The sequence below is a fragment of the Daldinia caldariorum genome (genome assembly GCF_022478825.1).
Source record: "Daldinia caldariorum strain CBS 122874 unplaced genomic scaffold F4812scaffold_13, whole genome shotgun sequence".
Taxonomy (NCBI): Eukaryota; Fungi; Ascomycota; class Sordariomycetes; order Xylariales; family Hypoxylaceae; genus Daldinia; species Daldinia caldariorum.
The window spans coordinates 170,993-198,761 of record NW_025953049.1 but is presented as its reverse complement, the minus strand read 5'-3'; the positions used below and the strand labels follow the sequence as shown (position 1 = coordinate 198,761).

Genomic DNA, 27,769 nt, shown 5'->3' with positions numbered 1-27,769 from the left:
TACTGCGGTTTATGTAAGAGGTACCTAACAATGTATACTTAACATAAAGGCATGCACAAACAATATCGAAATGTGCAGAGGTCTCCTAAGTTCAATAGGTGATTCCGGATACGGCGAAAGAGGCTTGCTTGAGTGGCAATCTGATCTTAATTTGTTTGAAATTATACGGAGTCTTATCTGTTTTTACTATAAGGCTAGGTACCTATGTACCCAGTAAGTGCCTCATTATAAGGGAAATACGAGTTGAGGCGTAAGATAAAGATGTAAAATTTGAAAATTTAACTCCAAGATATTGTCATCAAAAAGGTCGGGTAAACCTGTTGCTCTCGATATTGATGCGATGATAACGCAATATGAGGTATCAATGTATCCGGTACCTGACGTTATCAATGCGTGCGGTAGGCGAGCCGGGGCGAGGTGTAAAGGTGGAGCTAGGTAATCTCACCGTGCAGATTATGACTACAGGTGCTAGCCTACTAGGAGTGTTAGGGGTGGCTAGGACCTCAGCAGCAATCCTCAGCAAATTCCCCTAGCAAATCGATAGATCGGACTTTATCTGACTTTATTAGGCTAGGCTGCTAATAATTACTTACATTTGCTGCGGGCCGGTGCTAAAGCTCGAAAAAGGTTGAAGTTGACAGGTCTTTCCACGCTTTTTCTCTTTCATCATCTTCGGAGCTCAGCCCTAGATAGTAAAAGACCTTCAAATCTTTCCCTTCGAATTTGCCTTCTATTGACACCAACCCAAAGAAAAAAGAAGCCCAGTATCGCTTAATCTTATAGGTCCTATCCAGAAAGTTTATCGATAATGGGGACTTTCCTGTTCAAATGGTAAGTAAAGCAAAGCGAAGCGACGAAGAAGGCGACACCTTTCTTTTTTTTCGTGTCGACCCATGCCCGCGCCTGTATATCCACACAAGCTGCTGCTGGCGTCCTACAACTGGTCACCCGAACATCTATCTCTCCTTCACCGTCTTCTTGCGACCAGCTTTCCCAACATCTCAACAGTCTCACGTCCGATAAAAGAAAAATTGATGTAGAAGAGCTTCGCTGATATTGATCGCTTTTATCTGATTAGGGAGCATCCCGCCTCCGAGGTCTACGTGACCGGCACATTCGACGATTGGAAAAAGACGGAGAAGCTTGAAAAAGTTAACGATCATTTCGAGAAGACGGTAACACTTCCAGACGCATCGTCCAAGATATTTTATAAGGTTCGTCGCGACTTATCCCTTTTCAGATTCTAGCGATATTTGTCGTTTGAATCTATCCACCTATCCTTTCATTCATATTTCTATTCGGATTGTTGTTACCTGCCTTATACTCGCTTCGATGCAAAGAGCACAAGGTTGTTCTTGGGGATCGCAAGATGACTGGTCGACTTTGCGCAATAATCAATGCTTGCGACAAGGGATAACATAGCGCCAAATGCCCCCTACGCGCGCATTCTATGGCTAAAGATATTCGTTCAATCCCTTTCTTGAGCGAATTGAACTACTAGTTTGGCTGGCTGGTTGGCTGGCTCCGCTCATGCTGGCTAGATTCACTATCATGTATTGGCTGTTGGAGTGCGAATTCGCTGGATCCCTCCCCGCCCTCGTGCGTGGGCGGCCGATGCAAAACATTTACCTCCGTGAACCACTTATGACGCAAGGCCGACTTCGAATGCGACAAAGCAAGGCGGGCTCAACGCTGATAGGTCAATTGTACTAGAGTGGTATATTCCAACCACGGATCTAGCCTTAGCGTTGTGATTTACTGCCATGGGGGCAGTTGATGGGGATTTAGGTGCAAGCATTCTCTGCCTTCATCACGGCCGCCGTTGCCATTGTTCAAAATTTTCCAAGGTCTTGTGACACTTTTTTGGTCTTAGCCTGGAAATTTAGACGTTACTCCTCATCAAGTAACTTCTAAGTAACAGGTAGCAAGCGCACGGCAGGCACAGGCGACTTGCATTGTGGAACCCCAACAGCGTCATCCCCGACAGAATTGGTCCTATCCGGTTGTTTTCTGAGTGGGAGCCTTGTCCCTGAACGCCTGACGCAGCTGCCGTAGGACCTTTAGCTACCTCCTAGGCAGATTAAGGTAGTTTACAGCTGCCAATTTTTCGGGTCCTGCGGCATCTTGCATTAGGTGGAATTGTCATTGTTGAGCTGCCTCCAACTTTCACGCGGAAAATCCTCTTTGTTTTTCTTATCTTCCACCACCTTCTCTCTCTTTTTTTTATTCCTTCGCAACGTTGCATCCCCGCCCCGAAATATACCACGAGGCGCGCCATTCAACTTCTAACCTAACCTTTACATACCGACTCTGAGCTAACTATTCACCTTTTTTCTACAGTTTGTCGTCGACGGCAACTGGGTTACCGACCACACCGCACCGAAAGAAGTGGACGAGAGTGGCAACGAGAATAACATCTTAACGCCCGACCGTATTACTGTTGAGATTCCCTCAACAGCTGCCATCATGAGCACCGTCACGCCAGATTCTACAACCGCTGCTTTGGCCGCAGATGTGCCATTGGAGAAGAAGAACGAAGATTTGCCTGGCACTTTCCCTGAGACCCCCGCCGCGGAGCTCGACAAGGGTGGTGATTTCGGTGTAAATCCTCTGCCAGCTGCCGCAGGCGCTGTCAATCCTATCAAGCTCGCTCCGGGTGAGAAGATCCTCGAAGGTCTCGCCGCCAATGGCACCGCCGACCAAGTCAAGCTAGACCCGGAGTCGTACGAGAAGAGTGACACTATTCCAGGTAAGTCTCATTATTGCTCCTGCATGAAGTATGTCGCGTCTAACATTCCCCGAAGGTGGTTTGCCTATTACCTTGAACTCCGCCGCGCCAGTGTCTACCACTGCTGTTTTGGCGGGAAGCGTCCCTCTCGAGCCCAAGGTTCCCGAGGTGGTGAAGGACAGCCAGGAGAAGGCTCATGTTGATCCCGAGGCCAGCGGCATCACAGAGGAGGTTAAGGAGAAGGCTGAAGTCGAGAGCGAGCTTTTGGAGAAGGTGAAGGAAGCGCCTACTACGTCCGAAGGCACCGCTGGTAAAGGCACGGAGAAGACGGAGGATGTCGTTACTCCTGGCGAAGCTGCTGCGTCTGTTGTTGCTGCAGCCACAGCAGCGGGCGCTGCCGCAGTCGCAGGTGCTATTACTGCCAAGGACGTTGCTGTCGAGAAGGCCACAGATGCCACTACATTAGCTCAAGCTTCTGTCGTTGAAGCAGCTGCGAAACTGCCCGATTCAGTCAAGGAGCAACTTCCCGAATCGGTCCAAAATGCCATTGGAAGCACGAACAAGGAGGAAACTCGCGAGGAAGTCTCCCCCGAGGTGCCTGCCGAGGTCAAGGAATCTATTATTGAAGCCAACGAAGCCCCCGAAGCCGCCGCAAACACGGAAGCAGTGGAGGAGAAGAAGGCCGTCGAAGCTGAATTATTGAAGGAGGTCAAGCCTGTCGAGCCTGAGAAGGAAGCCAAGAAGGAAGAAACACCAGCCGAGCCAGCAGAGTCAACAGAAGCTACGACGAAAGTTCCCGCCAGTTCTTCCGACAACAAGATACCACCAGCTCCGGAGTCGACTAATGCCAATGGACATCAAGAAGCCGCAAAGCCTCTTGAAATTAGACGAGTGCCAACTGAGCCCGCCGAACCCGCCGAGTCCACTGAGCCCGCCACCGCCGCTGCCTCAGCCGTGGAAACTACCGCAGCTGCTCCAGCTGCTCCAGAAACTGCGGCCCAGTCGACTGAGGCTACTTCTCCGAGCAAGCCAACAAACGGTGCTGCACCCGAGAAGAAAAAGAAGAGCAGACTTAGCACCATCTTTGGCAAGGTTAAAAGCAAGCTGTCTGGCAAATAGATGCTGCTAGCTTGATTTTTTCTTTTTGCTTTGGGTATTTATTTCGGCACTATTGTCAAACTCTCCGTTTCTTTTTGAAGCTTATGATTCCCCATCTTGCGTCGACTCGCTACCGGCAGGTGCCGATAGGGCAATGGTCACTATCACTTCCTTGTACATAATACTCGTTTACTCGACATTCCTCAACTGTCAACCCCGATAATACGTCACTTCCGATTTGCGAAAGGGCATCGTGCTGTTTTGGATGGTGCGGGTGGTCAAGTTCGTTGTTTTGAGTCAACTCCACTTTTTTCTTGATAGTAGTCCTTATTACGTTCCGACGAGTTCTTGTCGAACTAGGCGGCGTTTCGTCTTGTCTTTTTCTTCCTGTGTTGGCTCACGACTGATGCAATTCGTTTTTTCAACATGGAGAAGTCAAAGCCAGGCTGTTGGAGGGGTAGGCAAGGATCCGGAGTCGCAAAATGCCGTGGGGGGAGTTTGTGATTGGTAGCAGTTAGGTATCAGCCTCTGGCTGCGGAGGAAACTGGATTAATGGTTGGATAATCGAATAGGGCACGTCATAGGATGCAGAGACTGGTAGTTGAGATACGTAGAAGGAGCGGCTTAATAGACAAGTATCATAACTTGGTACACGTATGCTTTGTGATTGTAGGAAATAGTTTGCTCTGGTATTTTACTAGGTACTGACAGGACAGGGCATGCATTATGTACCTAGGTGATACCTTCATATGTCTCCTGAAAAGATTTCTAATCAGAAGTACCTAATTTAATCCAGATACCTAGGTACTTGAGGTACCACTTCTTCTGTTAACTGCTACCTTTTATGAGATTATTGTTCTGACTGTTTTAGTACAGATAGGTATGGAGGTAGGTAACAAACATTATGTGCAGGCTTAGGTGCTTTGTATAAGATTTATGAGATCGTATAGTGGATATAATAAGTAGCGCTAGCCTTGCTGACTGGCGCAGCGGCGGATTTCGGCAGCGTCGTCTCATACTTGGAGTGACATCGAATCGTCACTAAGCATTTCGCCCCGCCGTCTGGCCGTTGACTCCTTCCACTTCTTCCTTTCCCAAACCTTCCGGGGTCCGTCCAGTCTGGACCCCTCTAATTGCGAATTGCCAGCCAACTGTCAATCGAAATAAACACTTTTTATCGTAAAAGAGAGAATCTTTGGATTCTACTCACTAAAAATAGAGCAATCTATTTCAAGTTTATTAATTATTTTATCTCTCTTTATTTTTCTTTCCTTCTTTTTCCCCTTCTTCACTGGCGGCATAAGTTAGGCAAGTCATTTTTTTGCATGACGTCGGCAGACGTCTTGTCAACTTGCAGCTTTTGTTGCGCCGTGTTTTCTCTCAAACCTCGATAAGACGTGTTCGGCCTCAACAGCCATCGGCAGCATCATGAGCTCTAGCTCGTCAAACTTGGGAGGCAAATCCCTTTCTTCTCCGACGCTCTACACCCCTAACTCCCAACCCATCTCGGTCCCCGCGCCCAGCTTCGAAACCAATTCTCGACGTTCCGGTCTGTCGACTCCGTCGTTCCCGAATTCCGCTCCGAGAAAAGGACAAGGTTCGAGGAAACAGCACCGGAACCTGCGAAGGCCGCCGGATGAAGATGATGCCATGGCAGAGATGGTAAGTAGATACCGCGAGCTAACTGTATGCGTTCAATATGTGGTACCGTGTATAACTAACCTACCGTGATAGAGAGCTGTTCGAAATACTTCAAGCCGACGCGGCCAAACTTCCATCACCCATCTCCTGAATTACTCCGTCCCGACGCGTAGCCATCACGAATATCCTAGATCGAATCGCAGACATGCTACCTGGGGCACCGGTTCCGGCTACCATGCTGTTGATAAGGCGAGGTATGTTGATCAATCCCACTATACGAGCGATTGGTCGTTTATGCTTATAAATCCGTCCAGGTTTGTTCACGCCAATTATCGCTTCGTAGTCTCCCCTACCGGAGACTATTCCTCCCAGGCCGTGGATGCCGATAAGTATCTCGACTGGTCGGACGTGTTGCAAATCATAGCTTCCGCCGAATCTCAATCTACATCATGTCCGATCTGTCTGTCGGATCCCGTAGCCCCTCGCATGGCGCGCTGCGGTCACATATTCTGCCTACCGTGTCTATTGCGATTCATGAATTCGAGTAGCGATGACGAGCCGAGTCCCCGGAAAGAAGCGAAATGGAAGAAATGCCCCATATGCGAGGACTCGTTCCGCCTTTCCGAAGTCAAGCCTGTACGCTTCTATGCCGGCCAGGAGAATCCTCTACCGAGACCAGGGGAAGATGTCGTGCTAAGATTGATGGTACGAGATGCGGGTTCTACTTTGGCCCTGCCAAACGAAGGAGGCCAGGATGCTATTAATTTGGACGAAGAAATCCCATGGCACTTTGCGGCAAACGTTATCGATTACGCCAGGGTGATGAAAGGAACTAATGACTACGTGTTAGGGCAGTTTGAAAGAGAAAGAAACGATTTACGGGACCAGGCGCTGGCGGACGAGATGCAGTTTGGCCAAGAAGACGGAGGTTGGACGCAACGAGCTATTAAAGCCATCAACACCGCAGCAGACAAGTTTCGTGATGAACTGAGGGGAGAATCGTTACAACAGGTAGGTAATACCTCAAAGGCGAAACAACCAGCCAGCCAGAAATTTTATTTCTACACAGCGCCTCCGCACCTGTATCTATCGCCTCTCGATATTCGGATTTTAAAGACCAAATTTGGGGATTTCTCAAACTTCCCCTCGACACTACTTCCGCGTGTCGACCATATAACTACAGGCCATGTGGTAGATGACAACCTAAGAAAGCGGGCCAAGTACCTGGGACATCTTCCTCACGGCTGTGTTGTAAGCTTCCTAGAGTGCGATTGGACGGATATAGTGCCTGCAGACATTCTTGAGACGTTTTCCGACGATCTAGAGCGTCGGCGTAAGGCACATCGGGACAAGGCAGCACAAGAGGAACGCGAAAGGTTACAGGCAGAACGTCTAGAGGCGTCTGCTATTGGGCGTAGTGCCAGGCGGCACTTTGATCAAGCCAACCAGGATAAGTTCGAACCTGCTCCTACTATGAACTCGGAGGACTTCCAGCCACTTGGCGCTGCGGAGGGCACATCCCCACCAAATCCCCGACCGGGTTTCAGCCAGCTCGCAGACATGTCGACCAGCCCATCGACATCGAAGACAGTTTGGGGAACCCCAGCGATTCCCGTTTCACCTCAGTTAGGACCCTTGCCAGAGCGCGAAATCAATGACGGCTGGTTGAGAGACGATGAGCTTCTTGACGCCGCTGAGATAGCAATGCAGATGGAAGCACTGAGCATCGAACCAACGGGTGCCGGACCAAGCAATGGGCCTACCGGGGGCTCCGGCGGCAAGAAAAAGAAGCAGAAGAAGATTACATTGATGAGTACGAGCGGCCGTCGCGGCGGCTAGCCGTTTGGTACCGATTTTAATGGAACTGCCTGCTTTTTTATTATTATCATTGTTCTTTAGCCGGATTTGGGAGCGAAGGGGAATCATATGCGGGAGTATTCTTTCTCTAAACCTGTTCCTACATACGTTCCATATTACACCGACCTCGCTTTATTTATTCCAAAGGAAGGTGAGGAGCGAGGCGGTGTCGGCTGTGACCGAAGACCGAAGATTTAAGACTTATAAGCATGGGAGGCCGAAGCGGCTTAACTTTACTAACTATACTCAATATGACTTCGTGAGGCATTGTGATTTGTAGTAGCAAGTATATAATGTGGCGCGTATGAGTATGACACCTAGTAATTTATACTAATGGAGGATACTATATTATTAACAAGTACCTGAACTTTGAGTTGAATGACATGTTGAGGCAGTTAACTGTGAGTTAACTCACTGAATTTTACTTAAAGGTACCTACCTATAGTCCTAACAGTGACAGGAGATATGATATGATAACAGGTGTCAACACTTTCTTATCTATTATAAACTACCCCTTTGACCCCGCCGTGTTATCGTTATTGTTAGATCTCATCCCACCCTATCTCATACTACCTCAGTTATTAACTTTTATATATATTTTTGGTACTCAATATAGCCTATCGAGTTAACAGTCTGCAACTTGCCTCAAGCCAGCCAGCCGGCCAACCACCTAGATAAATAGACATACATTTGGCATATGATATAAATCACCTCAGCCTAACCAGGTACCTACCTACCTACCTACCTGACTAAAGGTTGGTCCAACCCAGTCCAAGTTAGGGGGAACGGTTTCAAACCAGTAAAAGGTACCTGGTAACGATGGAGACTGCCACCCCCACTGCCAGATCACCCGTGCCCGTGCCCGTACCCCTCCGCATCGTCCCGCCGCTCCTCAACTCGGCGAACCCGTGGGCGACGACGAAGGAGGACCTGCGGGCGCTGTACGAGTGCGCGTCGACGGGGGCCGTGACGACGCGGACGGCGACGTTGGACGGGTTCGGGCACGATGCGGCGCGGCATCGGTATGCGTTTTTCGATGGAGGGACGCATGCTGCCGTCGTTGGCGGGGTAGGGGGGGAAGAGGGGATGGGGGCGAGTCTGAATAATATGGGGTATAGCCCCGTGCCGCTGGACGAGTATCTCGCGTGGATCGAGGAGATAGTGTTATCGTCGGGGAAGAGCAAAAAGCAGAAGGAGAAGAAGGAGAAGAAGGAGAAGGTGTTTATCGTGTCGATCACGGGGTCCCCGGATGACGTCGCGGAGGGCTATCGCCGGATCGCGGCTTTAGCGGCGCGAATCGTCGACGGTGCTGGTGCTGATTATGATAAAGAGGGACAATACGTCCCCGTCCCCCTCGCCGTCGAGATCAACCTCAGCTGCCCGAACATACCCTCCGCCCCGCCGCCCGCGTACTCCGCCGCGGGGCTCGAGGCGTACCTTGAGGCGGTGGCACTTGCCGCTACTACTATTACTACTACTGCTGCTGTTGATCGCGGGGGATCCAAGGCGGAGCCGGGGAAGGGCAAGGTGGTCGGTGTGCCGTGGGGCGTTAAGATCCCGCCGTATACGCACGCCGGACAGTTCGAGATGCTTGTCGGTGCGCTGAAGGGTCTTGCCGCGCATACGAAGGCCGCTAGCGGTGGTGGGGATGATGATGATGACGGTCGGTGTCCGGTAGGGTTTGTCACGGCGACGAATACGCTTGGTTCGTGTCTGCTGCTGGACGGGACGGAGGGGAATAGCCCGGTGTTGGGCGGAGAAGGGGTTAGTGGGATTGGAGGGATGGCGGGGGCGCCGTGTAAGAGATCTCCTTTTCTCTCTCTCCTTTTTCATTTATGCTTTTTTTTTTTTTCCCCTTCTGGTCATCTCGTAGAGGAAGTAAATTCGTTTAGGTACCTGTTACCTACCTTAGGTACCTACCTAGTCTACTAACATTCCGCTGTAGTACATCCCTTGGCGTTAGGCAACGTGGCGACTCTGCGACGGATGCTAGATTCGTCGCCGGAAACTGCGTGCGTGCAGATAATAGGGGTTGGCGGCGTCTCGGATTCGGCTGGGTATAGGCGGATGAGGGACGTAGGGGCCGCGGCTGTAGGTGTGGGCACGGCGCTGGGGAAGAAAGGGGTTGGGGTATTTCGTGAGATTGAGGATGGGCTGAGGGTATCGGCGGGGGATGGGGATGGGGAGGCGGTAAAGTGGTGATGTGATATGATGATACTCAAAGTGGTCTATGATGAAACTGACAAAATCTATGCCAACTCATGTTCTAATGGGGTTTCAAGCCGACGTATTTTGCAACGAGCTACTCTTGAAAACGGGTTATTCCATCACGATGCCATATAATGAGAACCGTCAGTTCAAGGGACCGGTTTGTTTGTTTTCGAGGAAGAGCTGTGAAGAGACCTGGTCGTTGTAGACATCTTATAAGATACAGGTAGTTGTATTACATGTAACGCCTGAATTTAATAAAACAGCACGTCGAGTACATCATGAAATCAGGGGTAAAAAAAAGACAAAGAAAAAAAGAAAAAACCTATTCAGAAAAGGGGACACATCGCAGTATGCTAGGTGCGTATTAAACCCCCCCCCTCTCCTTCGCCTCCCTTCCCTTCCATTCCACCTCCTCTTCAACTTATCTGAGTACATCTTATTCGCAACAGCCTAGAAATTGTCATATATCGCCGTAATAATAGGAATACATATGAAAAGGACAAAAGGGGATCGACTGTCCTAATTCCATTTTTTTTTCTTTTTTCTTTTTTTTTTTTACTCGTAACTTTGGTGCTTTGAACGGAAGTGTAGGCGAGTGACAGTGACTGAGTGACTGAGCGAGCGACCCTATAGGAAATACGCAGCAACTCCTACGAGTGCGGCAAGCTTGCCCCCGGCGTGAATCACCATCTCGCCGGCGCCGTTGCCGCTACGGGTGGGCGAGGCGGTGCTCGTCGCCGAAGTGAAGTCGGCGCTTTTTACGCCCTCGCCAGTCGTGGTCGCCTCCGCGGACGAGGTAGCCGAGACGTCCTCGATGCTGATGGTGCGGTTGGCGGTCGCGGTGCCGTACAAGCTGGCGTCCGTGCTGTGCGGTCGGGCAGGGGGTGTTAGTAGTGAAGAAGGAAGGTGGGTGGTTTAATGCGAGAAAGAAAAAGGGGTAAGAAAAAAGGCGACACGATACGACAGGAATCGTCTTGCTACGTATAAGGCGGCGACGTAAACTCAAACTTACCAATAGAGATCTTTTGTTTGTTGGTAGCTCGACTCCCGGGGGTCGTTCGGACAGTTGTAGAAGCAGCTATTATAATAATGGAATCAGCATTCTTGGGCGTCTCGTTTTCTTATATGCAAAGATAAGGGAGGGCTTCGTACGTCATGATGGCAATATACTTGTCGCACAAGCATATATAATCGGTCGTCTCGCAAAGACTGACATAGCTCTCGGTCGTGAAGAGACAAGTGTCGAGGATATTCTGCGCGGCGCAAGCCGTCGTAGAAGTGGCCGTGGCATCGTCGTTGTCGTCTGCGCCCGCCAAGGCGGCAGCGGCAGCGAGGAACAAAATTCGGAACACGACAGGCTTCATGATGGTTGAGTATGAGAGACTGACTGGCTATGTGACGGACAGTTCGCGGAACTGGAAAGAAAGACTTAAGAGTATAATTTCACAGAGAGAGAAGAGAAGAAAATGGCTGTTTCACAACGGTAGACATCGCGATAAGACTGTGGGCGTATCTGTATGTATGCTGGCTAGAATATTGCCAAAGTGGTAAACACGGAAGAAAAAGGGGGTGCGCCTAGGTGGGAACTATAAGTTGCCCTCCTTCGGGCTGAAATATCTCAGCAAGAGGATGGGCAAGGCGTCCGATGTTGACACGATAGTTCGTCGGTGCATGGGTCCCCTCATATCTTCTCGAGCAGAGGGTTCTAAACCCCCTCCGTGGATTGGAGCTCAAATATGACTAACCTCGATTCTAGTTGGCGTAGCGAATTCCTCAAATGTTTCAAAGTTCAGATGAGTTACCAGTTACTATAAGGTTGTATGTATCTCCGCATTAGAGCCTAAGTTGGGCCATCTCACATGTTGAGTTTTGCGGTTAAAATAAGGTATTGAGTTGTTTTGAGGAGAGAATCGAGAACGTTGAACCTAAGAGGCTCGAGTTAATAGTGTGTTATCTATGTTACTACTATAACGTCAACATGATCTCGAATTTAATGATGAATATATATGGCAACTAGATAGACGGCCATATAGATCGAATGATGTATCTATGTTATAACAGACATGATACTGGAAAGCAAAAAGGGGGTATCTTAAACAATGGAAACAACCTGACAAACGACACAGTTTGCATTGGACTAGCTATAGATAGTGTGGAAAACATGGGACGGCGAACAAGTAATGAGACTCAACTTCGGCCGTACTCCCACACCAACACTACCTCATTCCCTTATAGAGTAGCATAATAAACTTTCTCGGGCCAATCCATAACCTTACTTTTCCCCATCTCCACCTCCATCGGTGTTTTAACTACGAAGATTGGGCTAGGCTCGATGTACCTTACATAGTAGATATGTGCGAGGCCGGTGAAGGATGTGAAAAACAGTCGGAGGCATAGGGGGAAAAGGAAAAAAAAAAAAAAAGGAGCTAAACATTCTCGACTTGCGAGAGCCTCGCCTCCAGCGCGGCATTGCGCGCCTCCAGATCCGCGATGCGCTCGCGCAGCTCCTCCGACTGCTCCTCGGCCTCCTCCTCGGCCTCGACGGAGAACTCGTCGACGATCTTGACGAAGCGCCACAGCCTGAGCACGACGATCAGCGACGCGATCTCCTCTGCCGTGTTGTGCTCGAGCAGGTCGATCGCGAACCCGACGACGATGACGAAGGCGTCGAAGCAGTGCAGCTTGCTCGAGAAGTACCTGGGTCGGCGGACATCCGACGCTTGTGATCAGTTTGCTAGGATCGCCGAAGGAAAGAAAAGGGGAAGAAGGTATCTAGGTAGGCACAGAGAGAGAGAGAAAGGGGGGGAAGAGGAAGCGAGAGGAAACTCACCGCCAACCGTCCGCAACAAAAGACAGCAGCAGCTCCAGCAGGAACACGCAGCTCAGAACCAGCTGGAAGATGTCCAGCGCGTGCCTCGTCGGCGCCACCCAGGCGTCGTGCTGGATGCCGAGCTCGCACGTGATCAGCGCGATGAAGATGTCGCTCAGGATGCCGGCGACGTCGAGGATGATGAGGGTCAGGACGAGCCGGTGCTTCGCGCGCGAGTTCACGAGGCGCGATATCGCCGCCCGGGTCTGCCGGTAGGCTGCTTTCCAGCTTTCCAGCGGTGATCCGTCGGGTTGCGAGCTCTCATTTTGTAGGTGGTTGTGATTTTGATGATGCGGGCCTATTGTTTTTTATAAACTTGTTGGCTTGTGATGAGAATAATTTGCGTATTAGGTAGGTATTGCTTATGGCTTTGACATCATAGCCTAGAAGTATAAATAGGTAGATAGGTAGATACATACATAAGGACGGACTCACCTAGAAGGGGAGCGTTGTCACTCATGGCTTATGATATTGTCTGGTTGCCGATGAGTTCCTATGTCACAGAAACACCCGAAGCAAACATATAAGAAAGACGACTGATTTTGTTGTTTACTATGTATAATAAAGTTAAGCAATTATTATTATCCCTGGCGTAACATGAGAAGTATGGAACTAGGTACCTAGGTTAGGTAGATGGTAGAAATGCACCTAACCCACCTAAACTAATCGGATATACCTCGGTAATCGAATTCCTGAAGCCCATCTTCAAGTATCCCTCTATCATTTCCCGAGGTCGTTTCAACACATACGGAAGTGTCTTGCGAAGAAGTCTAAACTCGAAGTCGAAGTTCAAGTTCAAGTTGATTTCCGCAATGTCAAGTTCAACCGTCTTACCACCTCCGACCTTAAGAGGGAAATCGGAACATAAAGTTACCTACCTGAGGTTAGGAGGTAGGTACACAATTTAATGTCGGACTTGGAATTAATAACTTCCTTGGCAGAACAAGGCAAAACCTCAATTGCCTTTCTCAAAAAAAAAGAAGTTGGACGTAAATACTTCCCAGTACGTAAACCATGCGAATGTATATAGCCCGCGGTATCATATGTACAATACGTCCCGTCACTCCTCGAACAAAGAGAGAGAGAGAGAGAGAGAGAGAGAGAAGATGCAGTGGTATATCGCCGCGCCGTCGGAAAATCCCCCTCCCTCTTGAGCATCTACTGTATCTTTCTTTGCCCTTCTTGCCCCTTCTCCAATCGCTTATTACCATCCTCTCCCGTGTCTACTTCCTGTACCACATCCTCGTGATCTTGGTCTTCCTCATCTTCCGCTGGAGCTGGAAGATGCCGTACATGAGGGCCTCGCTGGTAGGGGGGCAGCCGGGGACGTAGACGTCGACGGGGACGACGCGGTCGCAGCCGCGGACGACGCTGTAGCTGTAGTGGTAGTAGCCGCCGCCGTTGGCGCAGCTGCCCATGCTCACGACCCAGCGCGGCTCGGGCATCTGGTCGTACACCTGGCGCAGCGCCGGCGCCATCTTGTTCGTCAGCGTGCCCGCCACGATCATGATGTCCGACTGTCGCGGCGACGCTCGGAAGATGATCCCCAGACGGTCCTGATCGTACCGCGGCGTCGACACGTGCATCATCTCGACGGCGCAGCACGCCAGCCCGAACGTCATCGGCCAGAAGGACGATTGCCGCGCCCAGTTGGCGATCTGGTCGAGTGTGGTCCTAAGACGGGGGGAAAAAGAAAGTGGCGAGTTAGTCTTTTTTTTTTTTTATAAAAAAAAGGTTCCGTAGTATGGTAATTTTAAGAAATATTTGTTTCCCTTTTCGCCTCTTTCAACGGGGTGTCTGATGGGAATGGGGAGGCGAGGGTATGACGTACAGGGTGTATTGGATGACGCCCTTCGTGGGCTCTTGGCTGGGGAGAGGGATTTCCCTACGCGGGCGGTCTGCGAGGCTTGTAGAGCCGTGAGGCGTTACGGAGGTCGCATCTTTCTTAGAGGTGGTCGAGATAGCAGCTAGAGACTGGAGAGGAACGATACGAGGAGTCGGCTTCGCTGAATTATATATATGTTAATATGTTGTTAATATGTTTTGAGATCGATCAGATACGTTACGTACCTCTCAGAGCCAAGGTGGCCGCTCTTCGCGACGAAGACAACATCATTTCACTATTCGAAAGATTGATAAGGGAAGTTGTAAGGTTGAGTATAAGGTTGAGTGGAGAGGGGTGGCTATTATTAAAAAAAGATAAAACGAGATAACTCTAATTAATAAAAGTTGCTCTGGCGTCAATCCATCGATTGCAGGTGCATCTGCAATTGCGGACCTTCCGTCAATTGATCGTTAACCAAGAGCTTAACGTTTTTGCCGCAGGTTCGCTAATCAAGAAATGCTTCCATCCGACTGGCCGAACCTGTTCGGACTTCGCATATTCCGCTCCGGGACGACCCCCACCTCCAGCTCGAGGTTCCATGGGCCATACGTTAGGTACCTAGGTACCGGGGTACATAAGTGAGCTTTTGGCAATAGGTGTTGACACTTGACAGCCGTAATGATACAAAGTACAACAATATAAATCAAAAACAATTAAACCCGCCTACTAACAAATCAATGACTGATAGGATCATATATACAACCAGACATCTCTATGGAGCTCTGAAGGGGTATTCAGTAACGATACTAGCTAAATACCTACTAACGTACCTAAGCTTGAAAGTAAAGAATTTAACACGCTCTTTAGCGACTATTGTATGCTCACGGTTGACCTGATAAATGTACCTACCTATCAGGTACTCTTCTCATATCTGGGTTCTTCCTTAGCTGTCGACGCTACTAAAACTGGAAAACATTAAAGGAGCTACCTAGCTCCTAAGTAGGGGAGGTTGAGGTATAAGACATGGCTATAGCCTCACTTTATCAAGCCTTATTATCCCCTTACCCCTTACCCCTTAAAACCATCCCACGTGCACACATCGCTTCGTTCCGCTTCCTCTCCTCTACACCAAATGCAAGCGCTTCATGACCGCGAACGCGGCCTTGCGAGAGGGCCGCCACACGTGCTTTTTGCCGTCGTAGCGCGCGTAGGCCCACCCGATCGCCAGGCCCGCGAGGTGCTGGCCGTGCGCGAACTTCACGAGCGGTATCCCGAAGAACAACCCGCACGTCTCGAAGGCCACGAGCGCCAGCAGGAAGTTCTGCGCCGAGTAGCTCCCCGGCACGAACAGAATCCCGATCGACGCCTCCGGGTACAGGGCCGCCCACATCGCTAGAACTGGTAGGAAAAGAAGGTTTTGTTAGTAGTTGATTTTTTTTTTTTTGGATTTCTTCATAAAAAAATGAAAGATAAAAGATAAAAGTAAAAAATAGAATTTGGCAATAACTCGGGGGATGATGATGATAACTACATAGTTGTAACGTTTTAAAGGTAAGGTAGGTACCCGGGCAATGCGTGAAAATATATGTATAAGCAAATGTGATAGAGGTTAGATATGCACTTACAGGCCGAGATCACGCCGCTAGCCCCCATGTGCGGAACGAGGCGTCTGTACTGATAATTCCGCGAGGGCAGGATGGAAGAGATCTGGGAGCCGAGGGACGAGAGGATGCCGGCGGAGAGGTAGAAGGCGGCGAAGTGGCAGCCGTTGCCGGCGAACACGCGGGGCTCGCCGGCGACCTGGGGCGCGAACTGGAGGAGCACGAAGGTGTTGAGGCCGGCGTGCAGCAGGCCCGTGTGGCCGAACATCGACGTCAGCAGCGTGTAGTTGGGGCTGAAGCACGGCACGTGCCCGAAGTGCTGGATCAGCGCCATGTAGTGCGCCCCCAGCAGGCTGATGTTCAGCGCCGAGAACCCCAGCAGCACCTTCTCCGCGTCGTTGTACGCCGCGAGCACTTCGCCGAGCTGGCCCGGCGGGTAGTACTTCGACGGCGACGATGGCGACGAGCGGGAAGAGGAACGCCGCGAAGAATGCCCGCCGCGATGCTTGGCGATTTCCACGTCCTCGTACGACGCTTCTCTTACGTTTTTGAGAAGCCCTCTCCTCTTGAGGTCCCGGACGTCTCGATGGACGTCGTAGGCTGCGCATCCGAGAAAGATGGTGGCCGTGGCGGTTAGGGCCCACAGCGTCGGTCTCAGGACCGGGACGGGCGGGAGAAACTCCTTCGGGATATTAGGCTCGGTTCCATACGCGCGCCTCGAGGAACCGGCCCCGAATATGCGATTAGGCCTAGGTGGTCTAGGAGGTAATCTAGGTGGTGCAATTCTCCTAAGCTGTGCCCACAACATTGTCATTGTTAGAAGCCTTGGATGGTGCACAGCCTATCTAAATGTCTAGGAGATAGTGGCCATCAACAAGCCAAGTCCAGGTTTATGAATCCCGAGTTTGGCGCTCATTTGGGGTATAGAAAGAACTTTGTCGCGTGATGATGGCTTGGGATGTAGGAAGAAAGTATAGGGACTTCGGTTGGTGACGTTTAAAGGGAATGATTGATAGGCGTGGATAGGCGACGGTGACAGTTGTTTGCCAGCTGGAATTAATTAACCTTAGACAGTTGATCTCACCCCCTTAACTTGGATCCAACACATCTATCTGCTCTCATTTCATCCTACAGTAGGTACGATCACACGACAGTGAGTTAAATGAATTTAATTAATAAACCACGAATACGCTTAAAGCCGTTGGATATGTCTATAAGAAGAATCTCATCGTTTACATTCCTCCAGCTTCTTCAGCTGCTTATTTTCGCCGTCGAAATTCGCAGGATCCAACCAAGCCTCGAGCGCTTGTTTAACACCGGGCCACTCGTCGTCGACGATAGAGTACCACGTGGTATCTCTGCTGCGGCCTTTGGCAATAAAATGCTTCCTGAAGAGCCCCTCGTACGTGAATCCGAGACGCAAGGCCGCCCTCCGACTTGGCTCGTTGAGAGAGTTGCATTTCCATTCGTACCTTCGGTACCCTAGGTCCTCGAATGCGTGTCGCAACATTAGGTACTGCATATAAATAGTTAGTTATAAGTACCTAAGGTACTTACTTGATTCGCCCTTAGGATGGTGTTTAGGTGTTTTAAATAACCACTACGTACCATAGCCTCGGTAGCAGCGGGTGTGCGCTGCAGCTGCGGCGAGTACATGAGGTGACCGACCTCGATAGAGCGGTTCCCCGGGTCGATTCTCAGGTAACTAGCGATACCGACAACCGCATCATCCTCCTTACCATCATGTCCTGCTTCTGCGAGCTTCTTATTTGACAATATGGCATAAAAGACGGGATCTCGGCTAGTCTCCCTAGCTTTCAGAGTAGAGCGGAACGCGGCAATATCATCGTACGGCCCGTCAAACATGTAGTCCCAGAGATGCGCGTTGTCGGGCCCCGATATATGTGGATACAGCGGATCAGCGTGCGCTGCGGACAACCCGACTAGCGTCACATAACGGCCCGCCAACCTGGTATTCCGGGACGGACGTCGAGCTGGGTCGGTGCTAACGATTGCCCCTAGAGGGTTGGGAGCACGACTCGCCATGGTTGCAACCTAGTGTGCGAAAGAGAGGTCGGAGGGTTTAGCATGTACTTGAGAGTTGAAGCGATAAAATTATAAAGTTAGGTAATAGTTACAAATTAATACTTATTCAGGATGAGCGAATAGAGTGACTCAATTGCGTTATCGGCCGCTTCTTTTTTCTTACATTGCAGCAACCTCTTAACCGAACCGAACTGAGCTAGACGTATACTATGAAGATAGTCCAAGTATAAAATATTAATAAAATCAATTATAAAGCTACCTTACTATCTATTTCCCGGCTTTTTCTTTTACCGTTATATCATCCTTTATGTATAGTCTTACTTATTTTACTTATCAAGTTCTATAGAATGCATGTGACAAGTATAATACCCATAGTCAACCCTAACAGATTTATATATGACGAAACGAAACACTATGAAAAGACTATACTAGAATATACCTCCTATTCCCCTCCATATTATCCCACTCGCAGTTTTTGCCGTGTCCCTAAACGGAAAAAAAAAAGAATTCCTTGTTCTAAAAATCCCTTCCACACATTCGAAATATTATATAGGCACCTAGACAACCCTAGGTTTAATAGCATTTCTACATTTGCCGCCTCAGCTCATGCGCAACTCGTCCAAGTCCCCAGCACCCTAGCACATGGCATTGCAGTTGGCGTCGTAATGGCACGAGCCCCTATCCTTATTCGATTCATTTGCGCCGCACCCGTCTTCGATGATCATGTGGTTGCCTTTGGTTTTGCATTTGAGCTAAACAGTTAGCAAATCTAGATGCCTACGACCTTTTTTTTTTCTCTCTTTTTCTATCTGTCTTTATTATGATGCTTGATAGGTAGTAGGTAAGAGGTAGGTAGGTAGGTAGCGTTTACCTTGATCCCCTGCCCATCACAGCCGTAGGTGTAACCGTAGCACGGATAGGAGATTCTCCCGGTCCAGCACTTGCCGCCCGAAACCGAGGTGTCTCCCGGTAGCGCTGAAACCGTCGCTAGAGGCAAAGCGACGGAGAGGAAGAATACGGCAGCGGTCTTGAGCATCATGTTTGCTGGCGGTTAATGAAAGGTGCTGTCTTTGTAGAAGATATTACTACTCGTAGGTAAGTTCTGGTGAGATGGCTGCGTTCGATTTGGTTGCTTGATGAAAATAGCAAAGTTTAAGAATCCAACGTCAAGGCGAAACTTCACAACTCTTATACTTCCTCGCCCTTACTCGCACGCACAGTAAACTGAAAAGCTGCCAGGACGTTTTGCTCAAGGGATTGTGTTACGAATAGGGATATAAACACAATGCTGAGAATTTAATTTAACCCTCACAAAGTGTATTGCGTGAGGGCGACAGAATATGTGACTACTTCACTTGTAAGAACTCCTCCTGTATAACAGCTACTTGATATAATTCAACATGCGATCTTCATCTAATGTCTGAGCGCATTTAGATGTAAGATCAATCATGACAGGGTTATGTCGTGAAGCAGTTGTAGGGGAAGGCCGGATGTAAGGGTTGCTTGATTCACGGTGTGACTCCCGTCTCTACCATCCAATTCAGGTACCTAGTACCTAATGCAAAAGATTGTTTGCTATGTATGGTCAATGGATATTAATTCCGCAAGGCTATATGATTAAGAGGTGTATGAATGATATATTAGTTGAGAATATTAAGGAGTAGCCATGAGAAATTTTAAACTAGGAGACATAGACCTTCACAATTTATCTGGGGTAGTATAGGTACTAAATCGGCAAAGGAGAAGTAAATCGTCATATAAACCTCATATCAGAGGGATGAATATTTCCGAATGATAAGGGGCCATATTCGTGTTATACCATTAAAAAATCGAGGTGACCACTAGAATATTGTGGGCGCGTATAGTGAGAGGTAGAGGTCCAACAACGTTTATAGTGACAACATCTATTCATCCCTGCTATCTACATAGGACTTGAGAGATAATAGTCGCTAGAAGTAGGGGTATCCTTTGACAACAATTCCAAGCATTGCTAACTTGAGCCTTTGTGATATCCCAAGGGAACTAAGTAGCTAGGTAGTCTCAGATAGTAAATGATGGCGATTTCGAGTTGAATTATCGTAGAAGTCTTCGGTGAGTTTCAAGAGAGAATGTTAAATCCCTACATGAATCATAACTACCAGGGACGTGCTTGTTCAGCTGAGTTGACAACAGGAGTATGCTAACAGGTAGGTGAATAGGAGTTGCGCGACCCTGATAGTCAATTACGGCTTAAAAAGTTTGCTGGACAATGCACTATGGCATCTATATCTAATGAAAGAGGATGTAAGCTTGCCTATGGTTACAGTTACACAACAATGAAGTTTCTAAAGCGAGGTAACAAAATCATTGTCCTTCTAGAGCCTCCGAGGGTACAATTGTGTTGATACTCAACAGCCAAATACTAACACCGGATACCTAAATTGATAGAGCACAGCGCTTCAGAGCAAAAATGGATTGTATACGAACGATAGTAAACAGCACATATGTGCGGATTCCCCTATGAGTATATATGTGTGATATATCGAAGCTTTCATTCCGATTGAGAATATCCAAGACATAGAAACAACAGTTTTCTTACCTTTTCGGATACCATCAAAAATACGATTATTCATTAATCTATCAACACACCTACACAGATAACTCAAAAAGCTAAACCTCAAGTTATACGTTATAAAAGGAAAAATGGCGGCTAGAGACCCCAAAAGTTCTCGTACAGGCATGCGCACTAGGCGGGAGATGTATATGATCTCGACCTACATCAAACTCTTGCGAGATGAAGGGTACGACAACAGGGACATCTGGGTCATGATTCACGAGTACGAGAGGGGCAAAGGAAGAACCACAGGCTTAGCGGAACAAGTCGCCAAGGAAGTGGGCATAGATCCAGCACCACCCGGCTGGAAAGTAAAAAGACGTCAGGAGCCTCTCAAATTGTACAAGAACCCGGAAGCTGCTGAGCCGGTGCGAGTCCGGTTCAAGGAAGTAGAAGAACCTGCTCCGCAACCTAGGAGGAATGTCCGCATCCGGGAACCAGCCCCGGAGCCTCCTCCATCGCCACCACGACCACCAAGGTACGTGGAATCAAACCTAGAGCCGTTGCACGTGGCACCACGGAGGCTAGGGTCTGATGTTCCAAAAATTCGGAATCAACCGCAAACACTTGAGCAAGCTTTGCAAACGCGTATACAGCGACGTGCCTTCAGGAAGGCCAATAGGAAGAGATACTGGGAACTAGGAGGAAGATATGGACATCCCCAATTTCCTCGCTACAGACAGTTCCCTACAGGGGAGGAGAAACAGGCTATAACGACTTCTGAGAAACGTATGCGGCGACATGCCGAACGATATCGGAGAAACCCCCACGCCATGCGCACAATACGAAGTCAAGATAAGCCTCAAAACGAACCACCTAACCCAGGTGACTCAACTTCCAATCCAATACCTCCATTGTCTTCGAATCCGCCAGTTCATCGGCCTGACATCACAGGGATGCCCAGAAGTGCCCTTATCAGAATAATTGAGTTACTTCCATCTGAATCGCAGATTAGGCTTGCCCTCGCTATCCCCGGTACCTTCCAGTCGCCGACTGCCGTAAATGTATTCACCCTCGACGCGGAGCGCCAGATGAAATATCTCCGGCGTCTACGCCGGCATATGAGGGGTGGGCCACAGGTGACACTTCCATTACTTTCGGAAGCAATCCATGACACCAGCTTGGATGTAAATGATATCAGCCAGATACTCGACGGGTATGCCGCCCACAGTGGAGATGTCCTCAACGATATGTATTTGCACAGAGGTTTTCCTCCGCCGCTCGTGGCTGCGATTTATGCCTCTAGAGCAGATTTGGTCAGCGAACTCATTAACAGGGGTGCTGATATTAGGATGACATGGCCGGACTACGTGCCGGTCAACGGACCGGATGACGTACCGGAGATGCTCGAAAGTGAACGTTTGCGTCGTTGCCCAATGAGAGTAGCTCACAATAGATGCCGGGCACCGCATGGATTCCCCAGAACATATACTGACTGCCCTAGCCTCATTCATCACGCTATTTACGTACATGGAGTAAGATATTATTCACAAATGACCGACGGGAGCCCTCCTGGAAGTGAAGAAAATGAAAGAAACCGCGTGCGAAGAGATAACACCGAAGATACGGTTGCAGTTATGGCATTTTGCGAGAGACTACATCGGCTCGACCAGAGGGGGACTGATAGTGCCATTGCGAAAGGTCTTGAAGCGTTAATCGAGACTGGTCTTTATAGAGCCATTGGTTACCTAGTTGACCAGATGGTCAAAGACATACATGTCGACGAGTCAAGCCGAATGAAAGCCCTCAACAGCCTCCTTATGGATTTTGCTTTAGAAGAGATTGACACGACCGGCAAAAGTGATGGAGCTTGTCGCGAAGATCGCGACCGCCGCGATGACCTGATGCGCCACTTAGTAGCGCACGGCGCCAGAATTGATACAAGACATGCACTTGATGTTGCTGCAGTTGATGGGGTCCATGGGCACAGCTTCTTAGTTATCTTGGGGGAAATTGCTCGAATCAATCCTAACGACAATGATGAGATGTACCGTTATCTTGCCAACGCAAAGCAAAGTGACAATACGCGAATTTTCACTGTTCGGTTATCTCGGATGATGAGCGGCCGCGTAGGAGATCAGGCCCGGTTGCTTTACGCAACGATTCGAGACGGTGCCCTCCGAACTTATGAATGTCTTATTGCAAACAAGACCGCGGTGGCCTCTAGACAAGCTATGTATATGGCAATTGAACGGGATGATCTCAACATTCTCGGTCAACTCATGGCTTTACCCGACAAGCCGAGTGCCGATAAGGATGCTCCTCCTAATGATGGGTTTGTTGGGCCTGTTTATAATGCTATTGGGAAACCTGATGATCCCGCTGATTTAATTGCACGGCAAGGACGCAACATCCTAGAGGCTGCGTTGGTTATGCGGAAGTTTGATGTGGCCCATTTCCTTATTCAGAAGGGCTTCCCGACGGCAATTGACAAGGCTGTGCTGGAACGCGTCCAGCTCGGTGCTCAAGAACTTGCCAAATCAATAGAGCCGATGACCGCTGAGGCTCTAAAGGCAGCAGGCGAACCCCCGCTTGATTCCGGACGTATATTACCAATCATGACAGGAAGTGCCGGTGACGCTGAGGCAGAAAGGACGTATAATGAGATGGTTGAATCCTTCAAAGCGCTTGTAAGCATACTCAACAAGGCCAACGACAAGGCCAACGACAAGGTCAACGGCAAAGTGCTCGAAATAGCGGTTGTGGGTGCTGGGCCGCGCGGGACTAGTGTTCTGGAGCGTATGTGCGCGTCTGTAGCAGAGATTATACCCGCGGGTACAGAGCTTATAATCCATGTGATCACCCCGTGCCCAGCGGGAGCTGGTAAACTCTGGCGTACGGATCTGCCGACAACTTTAATAACGGGTACCATTGCATCGGAGATGACCTTGTACACCGACGGTACCGTGAAATGTCAAGGGCCGATACGCCCAGGGCCAACTTTATATGAATGGGTGCAGTCTAACAGGCCGGAACATGGACTGGGTCCTGATGACTACGTTCCCCGTGCTCTGTATGGCGAGTACCTGAGTTGGGGCTTCAACCAAATGCTAGCTCATCCTACGGACAACGTAAGGATCGTAATGCATGAGGCCCGGGCAACCAACCTCGAAGAAGGACCAGATGGGCGCGAGCTTCTTTCGCTTTCCAATGGTGAAAGGTTACCTGGCATTTCTGCAGTAATTCTTGCCGAGGAACACCTGCCAGTACACCCAACGCCGGAGGAGGAACAGATCAGGGCGTATGCTGAGAAGGCGGGTTTGACTTATATCGCACCTTCAATGCCTCACGACGTTGAACTCTCTGTAGTCAAAGCCGGTGAACCGGTCCTCATGCGTGGTCTCGGTTTCGCTTTTATGGACTATGTAACACTTCTTACTCTGGGTCGCGGTGGTCGCTTCGAAACCGTGGGCACTAATCTTCAATACATTCCCTCGGGTAACGAACCGCGTATATATGCTGGCTCGCCTCAGGGTATGCCGTACCTTGCCCTTGGTGATAACAAGAAGACGGCCGCCGACTACCATGAACCCTTTATTTTCAACGACGAGGTGGTCGATCTCCTCCGTGAACGCGCCAACTTGGGACATAGTTTGGATTTCAACATTGATATATGGCCTCTGATGGTGAAGGAAGTAGAGATGGCGTACTATGATAGTTTGCTTGGAGGTGGCGAAGAATTCAGTAATGAGTTCCGAGAGGCGTTTATCGACACCCAACCCTCAACCGATGAGGAAAGCCAAGTCCTTAACGATTTCGAATTCCCTGCTGATGACCGCTTACGTTGGGAAGAATTTGCATATCCATATCGATCGAAAACCTTTGCGTCGCCGGATGAGTGGCAAAAGTGGCTATTAGAACATCTACACGACGATGTCACGCAGGCCGAATTTGGGAACACCGAGAGTCCTGTTAAGGCGGCTGCTTGTGCACTTTATGACTTGGGCGATAAGTTACGAGAGCTTATAAGCCAGGCAAGACTTACAGAAGAATCGCGTCGGATTATTCACAATGATTTTGCTCCGCTCTACGCGTTTATATGTAGAGGCCCGACTCGACTACAGGCCCTCCAGCTGATAGCGCTGATCAAGGCGAATATAGTAACTATCGTTGGTCCAGAGTTAGAGGTACGGTACGGGCCGAATAGCTGGACTGTAGACTCCCCCCATATTCCGGGCTCGCAAGTAAGTGTGACGACTCTCATAGAAGCGCGTGTACCATCGGCGGATGTAAGACGAACCGGTGATGAGCTCCTATGGAATATGTTTAAGAATAAGGAGTGCCGTCTTCATACTATGGACGGCTACGAATCCGGAGGTCTAGATGTGACTCCACGACCGTTCAATATAATTGACGCGCAGGGAGTTGCTCATCCAAGGCGCTTTGCTCTCGGTGTACCTACCGACGGTGCCGAATGGCTGAATACCACAGCGCCTAAACCGGGTAGGAATTCAAGCACACTCTTAGACAGTGACGCCGTTGCCCGAGCCGCGCTAGCCATAGCAGCTTCTTAAGAACCCACCCTCAAAGGCGATGTAAATTGGGCTTGTCAGTTGCGGTGCATTCATTGACATTGTAGACCAGGTAAGTTTTGGAGAGTTCGTGCCTAGAAAGTCATGAAGTCGTAAAGTCATAAAATCAAAGAAAGTAAGGTTAGGATTAACTAGTAATTACCTAGGTACATTCTATAATAGATAGGTTGTAAGTCGATAATAAAACACCACTTACCTAAACTGTACGACTCGGATTTTATTGTTGCTCTCCTTTTGTCCTGAGTTGCCGAGTCTCTTCAATTTGATTGGACCGACATGATGAAAATGGATGAAAAGGGAGGCCTCAAAAAGGGTACTTTCCTAAACAGGTAACTAGGTAGTTATAATTCGAAGTATCAAAGTATGTATCGAAGTATCAGGTAAGCGATAAGAAATGATTATGCAAGAACGATAATCTAAGCCACAATGACATATGACATCGTGACGACGCACAAGAGGCTCAGCCGTTGTTTGTTGTCTCACATTGAAGTTACAACTTCCAATTTGTTGTAGAATACATAAAACATGTATTTCTACGACTAGCTAGGGTAATTGTTGGTAATGGCTCCATTGCCTCGTAATGTTCTTCGGACCCGCTTCAACCCGCGATCGATCGATTCGATATCCTTTCGATATCCCTTCGGGCGCCGAGACAACCCGTCGAAACCAAACGTATTCAACACCCCTTCTAACCTTGCGAATATCTTCTCTCTTACATATTCGATTAGGTAGTTATGATTTTATGAGTTACGCTTTTCCAGCAGCGTTTCGTAATGTCGATACGAATAGCATTCGACAACCCGCCCGAGTTCTATACGAATCTCGACTTCATTAGCGGTCGAGTGATCTTGCTCTTACACCGGCACGAAACCATTGGCAACGTCATCGTCAAACTCGAGGGGGAGTCGCATACAGCCTTAACCCTACCACCGCCGGCCGATCGCGACGACTACTATCGACACCGTCCCCCAGGAACCGGAATTGGCAATGTTGTTACCGAGAATCACAAAATTCTGTATCGCGTGTTCCAGGCCTACTCTGATGACGGCACTGGGATACCGTTGCAACCCGGCCAGCATGAGTTTAAGTTCAACTTCAAGGTACCGCTCAACAACATCTGCCATGATGGAAAGGCGATGGGCAGCCTGTTGGGCCTGGGCGGTCTAGGGAGTGGGTTTCGTACTATGGACGGCACAAAGCAGCTCATGCTCCAGCACATCAAAGCTACTTTACCGCCCTCGCTCACAGGCTTCCCACAGGAGGCTGAGATACGTTACTATATAAAAGTTACTATACAACGGCCTGGGTTTTTCAAAGAGAATTGGCGACACCAGGTCGGCTTCAAGTTCTTACCCGTCGAACCTCCCCGACCACCGAAAACCAGCCAGGAGGCTTTCGCCCGAAGGCCCTTTACTTTTAAACCGCGCTCCTTAACCCACCAGAGGAAATCCTTCTTCGCTAGTAGATCGTCAACAACAAGCCCGCTGGAAGATCCCTCCCAGATGCCGCCTTCGATTGAGATGTCAGCGCGCATACCATTTCCCAGCATCATAACGTGTAACGAACCTCTACCCTTACGACTAATCGCGCGGAAGCTGGCGCCGACAACGTCGCGGGACCAACAGGTGTACTTAACAGCACTCGAAGTAATTCTGGTTGGCTACACGCATGTACGGGTGCAAAATCTATTGAACACCGAACGAACGACATGGGTTATCGTCTCCGCGCCGCAAATGTCCCCTCCCATCGCGCTCTTCGAAAACCCCGCGCACCCCGTCGACGCCGAATTCGAGATCCCCCCCACCCTCTGGAAAACCCGCCGCCTCCCCAACACCGTCGCGCCCTCCTTCCGCACATGCAACCTCGCGCGCCGCTACGAGATCGAGATCACCCTTACGCTAAGCTGGGGCCTCCCCACCCCTTCCACGAACCCCTTCGTAACCCAAAAGCAGCTCCCGCAGTCCATCACCCTGCCCCTGAAGCTCTCCAAGATCGACGTGTTTTCGGGGATTTCCCCCCCGCGCGAACTATTAAATTCCGTCATCACCAACACTATCACCACCACTACTACTACGGGCCCTGCGCGCCCTCCTCAACTACCCCAAAGACCAACACCTCAACAGCAGCAACAGCTGCGCCCGCCCGTCGACCCGCTGTACCCCCCGCAGCTGGGCACCGCGTCCGCGGCCATGTACGACGACGCGCCGCCCAGCTACGACGAGGCGATGGCGGACCAGCTCGCCGGGCCGTCGGCGCGGCCTGCGTATAGCGGTGTTACAGCCGAGAATTCGCCAAGTACGATGCCGCCTGAGAAGTCGTGACCATGGGTGGTGGTGGTGCTGCCGTTGTATACCTAATGCATATAAAAATATATACATACCTACCTAAGCTAAGGTAAATATTTCATATTATGGATATGCGAGCATCGCGCTGTGTACCTATTATAGATGAGGGATGAAAGATGTAAGGGCAAAGCTGGAATTCTGGGAGGTGCATTACACGGGAAAATAGCGAGGCGCTGAGCGAGCAATGTACGATGAGTGATACCCCCCTTCCCTCCCATCGGAAGTTATTGTTGGGTTGGCTTGCGTGATGTACTACATACGAATGATTACATTTTGTTCACTGTTGCGTTTCATGGTATATATATGTATTGGCGCATGGTAAATAGAGTGGCATGGGTAAAAGGGTAGATGGGTACGGGTATGGGAGGTTGATATCGGTTACTATAAATTTAATTGATAATATGACTCCCTTCAAGATTATAT

At 49.4% G+C, this 27,769-nt stretch overlaps 10 protein-coding genes across 10 annotated transcripts; 5 read left to right on the top strand and 5 right to left on the bottom strand.

The window, feature by feature from the left end:
* Positions 1-128: 128 nt before the first annotated feature.
* On the top strand, positions 129-3,847 carry F4812DRAFT_465864 (carbohydrate-binding module family 48 protein; the record flags this gene model as incomplete). Its single annotated transcript, XM_047938498.1, has 4 exons — positions 129-831; positions 1,079-1,214; positions 2,341-2,749; positions 2,805-3,847. Exons 1-4 carry the CDS (start codon positions 809-811, stop codon positions 3,845-3,847), a joined length of 1,611 nt encoding a protein of 536 aa, XP_047788271.1. The 5' UTR covers positions 129-808.
* An 871-nt stretch (positions 3,848-4,718) lies between these two features.
* On the top strand, positions 4,719-7,847 carry F4812DRAFT_435238 (uncharacterized protein). The gene is made up of 3 exons (XM_047934753.1): positions 4,719-5,488; positions 5,561-5,721; positions 5,782-7,847. Exons 1-3 carry the CDS (start codon positions 5,255-5,257, stop codon positions 7,304-7,306), a joined length of 1,920 nt encoding a protein of 639 aa, XP_047788270.1. The 5' UTR covers positions 4,719-5,254; the 3' UTR covers positions 7,307-7,847.
* On the top strand, positions 7,700-9,670 carry F4812DRAFT_90440 (dihydroorotate dehydrogenase). Its single transcript, XM_047939527.1, has 3 exons — positions 7,700-8,079; positions 8,131-9,122; positions 9,270-9,670. The coding sequence occupies exons 2-3, from the start codon at positions 8,144-8,146 to the stop codon at positions 9,524-9,526; spliced, it is 1,236 nt and encodes a 411-aa protein (XP_047788269.1). The 5' UTR covers positions 7,700-8,079; positions 8,131-8,143; the 3' UTR covers positions 9,527-9,670.
* A 105-nt stretch (positions 9,671-9,775) lies between these two features.
* F4812DRAFT_465860 (uncharacterized protein) lies at positions 9,776-10,899 on the bottom strand (the record flags this gene model as incomplete). Its single annotated transcript, XM_047938497.1, has 3 exons — positions 9,776-10,400; positions 10,548-10,613; positions 10,688-10,899. 3 exons carry the CDS (start codon positions 10,897-10,899, stop codon positions 10,163-10,165), a joined length of 516 nt encoding a protein of 171 aa, XP_047788268.1. The 3' UTR covers positions 9,776-10,162.
* A 519-nt stretch (positions 10,900-11,418) lies between these two features.
* F4812DRAFT_435227 (uncharacterized protein) lies at positions 11,419-12,988 on the bottom strand. The gene is made up of 3 exons (XM_047934752.1): positions 12,840-12,988; positions 12,366-12,702; positions 11,419-12,232 (listed from the first exon to the last, which is right to left on the bottom strand). Exons 1-3 carry the CDS (start codon positions 12,862-12,864, stop codon positions 11,962-11,964), a joined length of 633 nt encoding a protein of 210 aa, XP_047788267.1. The 5' UTR covers positions 12,865-12,988; the 3' UTR covers positions 11,419-11,961.
* A 386-nt stretch (positions 12,989-13,374) lies between these two features.
* Positions 13,375-14,721, bottom strand: F4812DRAFT_435222 (mitochondrial NADH-ubiquinone oxidoreductase 20 kd subunit). The gene is made up of 3 exons (XM_047934751.1): positions 14,475-14,721; positions 14,236-14,410; positions 13,375-14,078 (listed from the first exon to the last, which is right to left on the bottom strand). The coding sequence occupies exons 1-3, from the start codon at positions 14,518-14,520 to the stop codon at positions 13,628-13,630; spliced, it is 672 nt and encodes a 223-aa protein (XP_047788266.1). The 5' UTR covers positions 14,521-14,721; the 3' UTR covers positions 13,375-13,627.
* A 109-nt stretch (positions 14,722-14,830) lies between these two features.
* Positions 14,831-16,812, bottom strand: F4812DRAFT_435221 (rhomboid-domain-containing protein). The gene is made up of 2 exons (XM_047934750.1): positions 15,855-16,812; positions 14,831-15,627 (listed from the first exon to the last, which is right to left on the bottom strand). Exons 1-2 carry the CDS (start codon positions 16,642-16,644, stop codon positions 15,353-15,355), a joined length of 1,065 nt encoding a protein of 354 aa, XP_047788265.1. The 5' UTR covers positions 16,645-16,812; the 3' UTR covers positions 14,831-15,352.
* Positions 16,813-16,970: 158 nt separating this feature from the next.
* Positions 16,971-17,958, bottom strand: F4812DRAFT_435220 (acetyltransferase). Its single transcript, XM_047934749.1, has 2 exons — positions 17,439-17,958; positions 16,971-17,346 (listed from the first exon to the last, which is right to left on the bottom strand). Exons 1-2 carry the CDS (start codon positions 17,874-17,876, stop codon positions 17,056-17,058), a joined length of 729 nt encoding a protein of 242 aa, XP_047788264.1. The 5' UTR covers positions 17,877-17,958; the 3' UTR covers positions 16,971-17,055.
* A 2,206-nt stretch (positions 17,959-20,164) lies between these two features.
* Positions 20,165-25,438, top strand: F4812DRAFT_435217 (FAD-NAD(P)-binding-domain-containing protein). Its single transcript, XM_047934748.1, has one exon. The coding sequence runs from the start codon at positions 20,559-20,561 to the stop codon at positions 24,981-24,983; it is 4,425 nt and encodes a 1,474-aa protein (XP_047788263.1). The 5' UTR covers positions 20,165-20,558; the 3' UTR covers positions 24,984-25,438.
* On the top strand, positions 25,439-27,761 carry F4812DRAFT_435215 (uncharacterized protein). Its single transcript, XM_047934747.1, has one exon. It carries the CDS (start codon positions 25,775-25,777, stop codon positions 27,320-27,322), a length of 1,548 nt encoding a protein of 515 aa, XP_047788262.1. The 5' UTR covers positions 25,439-25,774; the 3' UTR covers positions 27,323-27,761.
* The last annotated feature ends 8 nt before the right edge of the window (positions 27,762-27,769 follow it).

Bases quoted from the DNA above. Each gene is read 5' to 3' on its own strand.
- F4812DRAFT_435238 (XM_047934753.1), top strand. From the start codon at position 5,255: ATGAGCTCTAGCTCGTCAAACTTGGGAGGCAAATCCCTTTCTTCTCCG. The intron at 5,489-5,560 runs GTAAGTAGATAC...CTACCGTGATAG, and splicing joins ATGATGCCATGGCAGAGATG to AGAGCTGTTCGAAATACTTC. The intron at 5,722-5,781 runs GTATGTTGATCA...AAATCCGTCCAG, and splicing joins CATGCTGTTGATAAGGCGAG to GTTTGTTCACGCCAATTATC.
- F4812DRAFT_90440 (XM_047939527.1), top strand. From the start codon at position 8,144: ATGGAGACTGCCACCCCCACTGCCAGATCACCCGTGCCCGTGCCCGTA. The intron at 9,123-9,269 runs GTAAGAGATCTC...ATTCCGCTGTAG, and splicing joins AGGGATGGCGGGGGCGCCGT to TACATCCCTTGGCGTTAGGC.
- F4812DRAFT_435227 (XM_047934752.1), bottom strand. From the start codon at position 12,864: ATGAGTGACAACGCTCCCCTTCTAG. The intron at 12,703-12,839 runs GTGAGTCCGTCC...AAAAAACAATAG, and splicing joins TGACAACGCTCCCCTTCTAG to GCCCGCATCATCAAAATCAC. The intron at 12,233-12,365 runs GTGAGTTTCCTC...CCGCCGACCCAG, and splicing joins TTTGTTGCGGACGGTTGGCG to GTACTTCTCGAGCAAGCTGC.
- F4812DRAFT_435222 (XM_047934751.1), bottom strand. From the start codon at position 14,520: ATGATGTTGTCTTCGTCGCGAAGAGCGGCCACCTTGGCTCTGAGAG. The intron at 14,411-14,474 runs GTACGTAACGTA...TATATAATTCAG, and splicing joins GGCCACCTTGGCTCTGAGAG to CGAAGCCGACTCCTCGTATC. The intron at 14,079-14,235 runs GTACGTCATACC...CCCCCGTCTTAG, and splicing joins GGCGTCATCCAATACACCCT to GACCACACTCGACCAGATCG.
- F4812DRAFT_435221 (XM_047934750.1), bottom strand. From the start codon at position 16,644: ATGACAATGTTGTGGGCACAGCTTAGGAGAATTGCACCACCTAGATTA. The intron at 15,628-15,854 runs GTAAGTGCATAT...TTTTCCTACCAG, and splicing joins TAGCGGCGTGATCTCGGCCT to TTCTAGCGATGTGGGCGGCC.
- F4812DRAFT_435220 (XM_047934749.1), bottom strand. From the start codon at position 17,876: ATGGCGAGTCGTGCTCCCAACCCTCTAGGGGCAATCGTTAGCACCGAC. The intron at 17,347-17,438 runs GTACGTAGTGGT...ATTTATATGCAG, and splicing joins CCGCTGCTACCGAGGCTATG to TACCTAATGTTGCGACACGC.
- F4812DRAFT_435217 (XM_047934748.1), top strand. From the start codon at position 20,559: ATGGCGGCTAGAGACCCCAAAAGTTCTCGTACAGGCATGCGCACTAGG.
- F4812DRAFT_435215 (XM_047934747.1), top strand. From the start codon at position 25,775: ATGTCGATACGAATAGCATTCGACAACCCGCCCGAGTTCTATACGAAT.